At 42.5% G+C, this 4,742-nt stretch overlaps 1 protein-coding gene across 1 annotated transcript in view; it reads left to right on the forward strand.

Annotated features, from left to right (window-relative positions):
• acbd6 (acyl-CoA binding domain containing 6) overlaps window positions 1-4,742 on the forward strand; it is a 31,720-nt gene that overhangs the window by 22,946 nt on the left and 4,032 nt on the right. Inside the window, exon 7 of the mRNA XM_032526227.1 lies at window positions 3,895-3,925. Coding sequence (XP_032382118.1) covers window positions 3,895-3,925 — 31 coding nt within the window. The remainder of the gene's footprint in view (window positions 1-3,894; window positions 3,926-4,742) is intronic.

A 4,742-nucleotide genomic window follows, 5' to 3' on the forward strand; every position in this document is an offset into this window, starting at 1 on the left:
TAATTCCAAAGGCCAAGGGAACTTTATCAGGATGCATAATATCTTAGATCCATGAAATAACTGGCCTTTAAAAATAAAAATGTGCCTACCTCTATGGGAATTTAACATAGGGGTGTGTATACTTATACCCCCTGTATTTTAAGGAAGAACATTTATTGTTTTACAATACATTATTCATTCACAAAGACAATTGGTGGCCTTAAAAGGTTGGATTTCCCTACATTTTTTTAATGAAGGCGTTAAGATCAATTTCCTCTTTTTAATCAACTTTAGCATGGGTGAGTAAAGTTATTCAAGCCACCGTACATATACAGTACAATCATGCTACAGACCATAGTCAGTTGGACTGACATGGTATGAACGATGAACGTTTTTACAAACACACACACACACACACACACACACACACACACACACACACACACACACATTGCTTTCTTCAGTCTCAGACCTGACATAACTTTAACCTCTACCTACAATCTCTCCTCTGGCTCAGACACAGACAAAATGAATGAAACCTAGTTTGAAGAGGAGATAGACTCAAAGGACATCTGCGTCCTATTTGTATCCCTGACTGCGTTAACTTTCTGCTTCTGATATGCCCTTGATCCTTCCACCTAATGCTGGTGTAAACAGCTTGGGTTGAATGCTTGGAGTCTTCTCTTGTCGTCCGAGGTTCGTGAAGGAAGACTGATTGTGAAAACAAACAAAACCACTTTCCAGAAATGAACACAACATCTCTGACAGTCTTTTATGTGCTCTCTGCAGATAAACATAGTTACAGACAATGTTTCATTTGATCCTGGTTGGCCTCAGTCTGACTCTGAGTTGGACCTGGACTTTTTCTGCAGGGCAATCTGAATGAAAGAAACACAAATATTTACACAAGATCATCTCACTGTATTATTTGGATCTGTAAAGAAATACAACTGTGTGCTCATATCTTTCTACATTCTTGATTTGTCGTCTTTCTCTTTCATTCATCTTGCTTCCCATCATTTGTGTGGTAGAAATGATAGATTGGTGTGACTCAAATTCAGCAAAACTGCATTTGTACTAATAGATCAATCCCAATCCATGCTGCTCCTAAGCATATTGCTCCACCCCATTAGGGTGATACACTACACAGTGCTGTAGCTCTGCTGCTGCTGGTATTGTGCAAGCAGCGGCTTTATTGAGCACTTTGCTGACATCCAGCCCAGTATTTCTGCACCGCAAGGGGAAACTTTGGATGACATGTAAAAGCAGGGGTACGGTGTGACATGCCTCCATAATGGGATAGGAACAGGGGTGCACAAGAGAGGGGGATGGGGTAGCTAACTGTAGGTACTGGGGGAGAGTGGTGGGAGGGGAAAGAGTGTCTCTTCCAGGCTGCTTCCAAAGCAAATGGAAGACAATCCAATTTCCTGTGATTCCATCAAGCCTCCGTCCTGGATGAAAGGGCATTAGGGAACGCTGAGAGGACAGGCAGCTGACCCCTCAGATGAACATGCAAGAAGCATGTATGCCACACACACACACACACACACACACACACACACACACACACACACACACGAACATGCAAACATGCATGTGTACAGGCAACATACAGTATAACAGTATTTTTGTTTTGCTTCCAGGCTAACTGCACTTTAAGGCATATTTTGGTTGTTAATTATCAACCACTCATTCATATTTTGTGTGTGTGTGTGCGTGTGCTTGTGCGCGTGTGTGCTTGTTGAATAACTAACTGCAGATTAACGCTTGGTGCAGATTAGGGATTGAACCCCTTACACTTTAATTATAACTGTATGTATTTATGTGCATCAAGGTCTTTCACTTGGCCCCGGCTTTAAACATCTGTCACTGCCCCATTGTGCCGTGTGTGTGTGTGTGTGTGTGTGTGTGTGTGTGTGTGTGTGTGTGTGTGTGGTGTGTGTGTGTGTGTGTGTGTGTGTGTGTGTGTGTGTGTGTGTGTGTGTAGTTTTACAAAAAAATGCCTGCACAGTAAAAGGTTGCCTTCACACTATCTTATTAATTTGTCAATTTTAGTCAGTTCTCTATCGCTTTCTCTCTCTCTCTCTCTCTTATCTCTCTCTCTCTTTCTCTCCCAACATCATTGTGAGAGACAGACACAGTGTCCTCAGTACATCACAGGTTGTGATTTGACTTGCAGACAGACAGCATTGTTGGCGTGGGTTAACTACGGCACGCTTTCCACGCTGGTGGCGATTTGCATCTGTGCTCTGTGATCCACCCAGAGGGAATAGAAAGCTCTAATCCAATCAGCAGGTCCCTGAAGTGCAGCCCCTGAGAGAGCGACACACGCACAACAATAGGATCACTCTGCACTGTGCCTAGCAAGAAAGGGAAGACAGGAAAGGGACGAAGAAGGAAAGGAAAAGGATAAAGATTGAGGAGGAGACTGAATGGAAAAGAGAGAGAAAGGTGGATGTGGTAATGAAAAGAAAGAGAAGAGGAAAGAGAGGAGTGACTGGAAAAAGAGAGAGGCGACGGTGGGAAAGGTAATGAAAGAAAAAAGACGAGGTAGGTCAGAAGAAGAAGAGAAGGAAGAATTGGAGAAGAGTGGAGAAAGGACATGGAAGGGACCAAAAACAGGAAGGTGCATGAGAGGATCTGCTGTTAGAAGGGCAAAGGTGGAAAGACTGATGAATAATTTTACCATAACAGTTTTAGTAATTTCAAAGTATTTCCACTGCATTGACATTTTATGGCACAGAAGGAAATGTCACTGCGCCGCCTGCTGGCTTTTAATCTGTCTTTTGGCATTTGATACCATTGTGCTTAGCTCAACGACTGCTCTTGTTCTGAGACTAAGGGCAACAGTTTGACCATTTATCATCATTATGAGGTGCAAAGGCAGGCTTGAACAGTGATTAAGAACTGATTCCTATTGATGACATCATCATTGTTCCTGCACACACACCACACACACACACCCACACAACACCACCACCACAACACACACACACACACACACACACACACACACACACGCATTTCCCCATCCCTGTCCCCAATCCACAGTTCTAACAAGAAATATATCTCTACCATTGACCCCTTGACCCCAAGTATCATTTTTACCGCACACCCACATATCCGCATAAACACACACGCACAGAGACGCACACACAGGCATGCACGCAAGAGACCACAACTGATTTTCTGGTTAGCCCCTGACACTTTTCTTTACATTGTCCCTGAGCTGGGTCACATGGCCTCCATGGTTAATTAATTTTAAAAAGTAAGCTTCAAATATTTTTTTCTTTTCTTATTGCTAACATATTGCATGAAAAGTATTTTCTGCCTATCCAAAGCTTGATTACATATTCGTCTGTGCAATAGAGCTCTATTGTTGTCATCAAAAACACATAAATGAGCAACACTGTTGCACAGGCTGACACGTTCCTTAATTTACATAAAGGATTTTAAGATGTACATATTCAAGCAATTCAGTTAACTTAAATACAGTTTGTTTCAGCTTTTACTTGTTAACAAACTGCTACAGATATGTAACACAACAAATTTTACTAAGTTTGTTTTTACAGGATAGATACGTAACGCTGTTAGCGCCTCCACAGTAATCTGTTGAGTTTCAGCAGCTTATTGGTTCAGGTTGATCCGAACTGCAAGTCACCTGCAAGTTGAAAGATTTGATTTGCAGGTCCCATGTTCTTCAAATCAATATCTCATCAACTCATAATTCGCCTTTGGTACAATGAAAACGTGGCAGCTTTTGTCCACAGCCAACAAGTAGGAGGTGATTGTTATTCTAGTAGTTGAAAGTTTTCTTGTTGACTCTTGGGAAGTTTGGGCAAAGTAATTTATCTGAGACCAAATGCTCACAATATGTATTTTGTTATATTATTCAGACTTGTTTTTGTCTTACAGGATAATGAAGGACAGACGGCGCTACATTATGGTAAGAAGGCCTCTCTTGTTAATCTGTTAATGTTATATGCTCACTTTTTTTATACTCAAGCGTATTTATGTCTTTTTCTAAATGGTGAAAATCTCTTTTTGGATCTATCGCACGCTGACATCATTATGTTTTGTTTATATGAAGCAGCTTGTTTTCCGCTATTTGTCTCAAATTTGACAATGCTCTCTCCTCCGTTCCTCATCTCTATTTTACAGTTGTTTTTCCACCCAGTTTGTGTTATTCTGGTGTGTGTGTGTGTGTGTGTGTGTGTGTGTGTGTGTGTGTGTTCTTTGGTATGTATCTCAGCATGTGTGGATGTCTGGTATTGTTCTGCGTGTGTGTAATAATCGGCAGGCCTCCCAGAGGAAATCAGCAGTGGTCCTTAGACTCCCCTGACCCTCTCATGCCCCAACACACATGTCCCTAAGGGGCGTTTCCCCTGTCCTCTGAGTGTGTGCATGTGTATGGCGTCACCATCTGTCCCCCCAGCTTTGTGGCATTGATGTGGGCATGTTGTATTACCCACCGTGGATCTGCACACAAAAACACACTCAGCAGAGGAAGCCCTGAGGATGGGGCATAAAAAGATGACTTATAAACATAAGCGATGAACTCCAAGAGACAAATAGCAGAGAATGAAAATTCATTCCCACCTCTCTTTGCACAGGGCCACAGTGGCTGGCAAGTGATTAATTGAGGGTTTACTGCTCACCATAAATTGTTCTCCTCCTCTACGGTTCCCCTGAGGGCCAGCTACTTTTTACAGCTCAAGGCCCAGGCGAGACACCCGCCACGCGTACACACACACACACACACA

The sequence above is a fragment of the Etheostoma spectabile genome, chromosome 9 (genome assembly GCF_008692095.1).
Source record: "Etheostoma spectabile isolate EspeVRDwgs_2016 chromosome 9, UIUC_Espe_1.0, whole genome shotgun sequence".
NCBI lineage: Eukaryota > Metazoa > Chordata > Actinopteri > Perciformes > Percidae > Etheostoma > Etheostoma spectabile.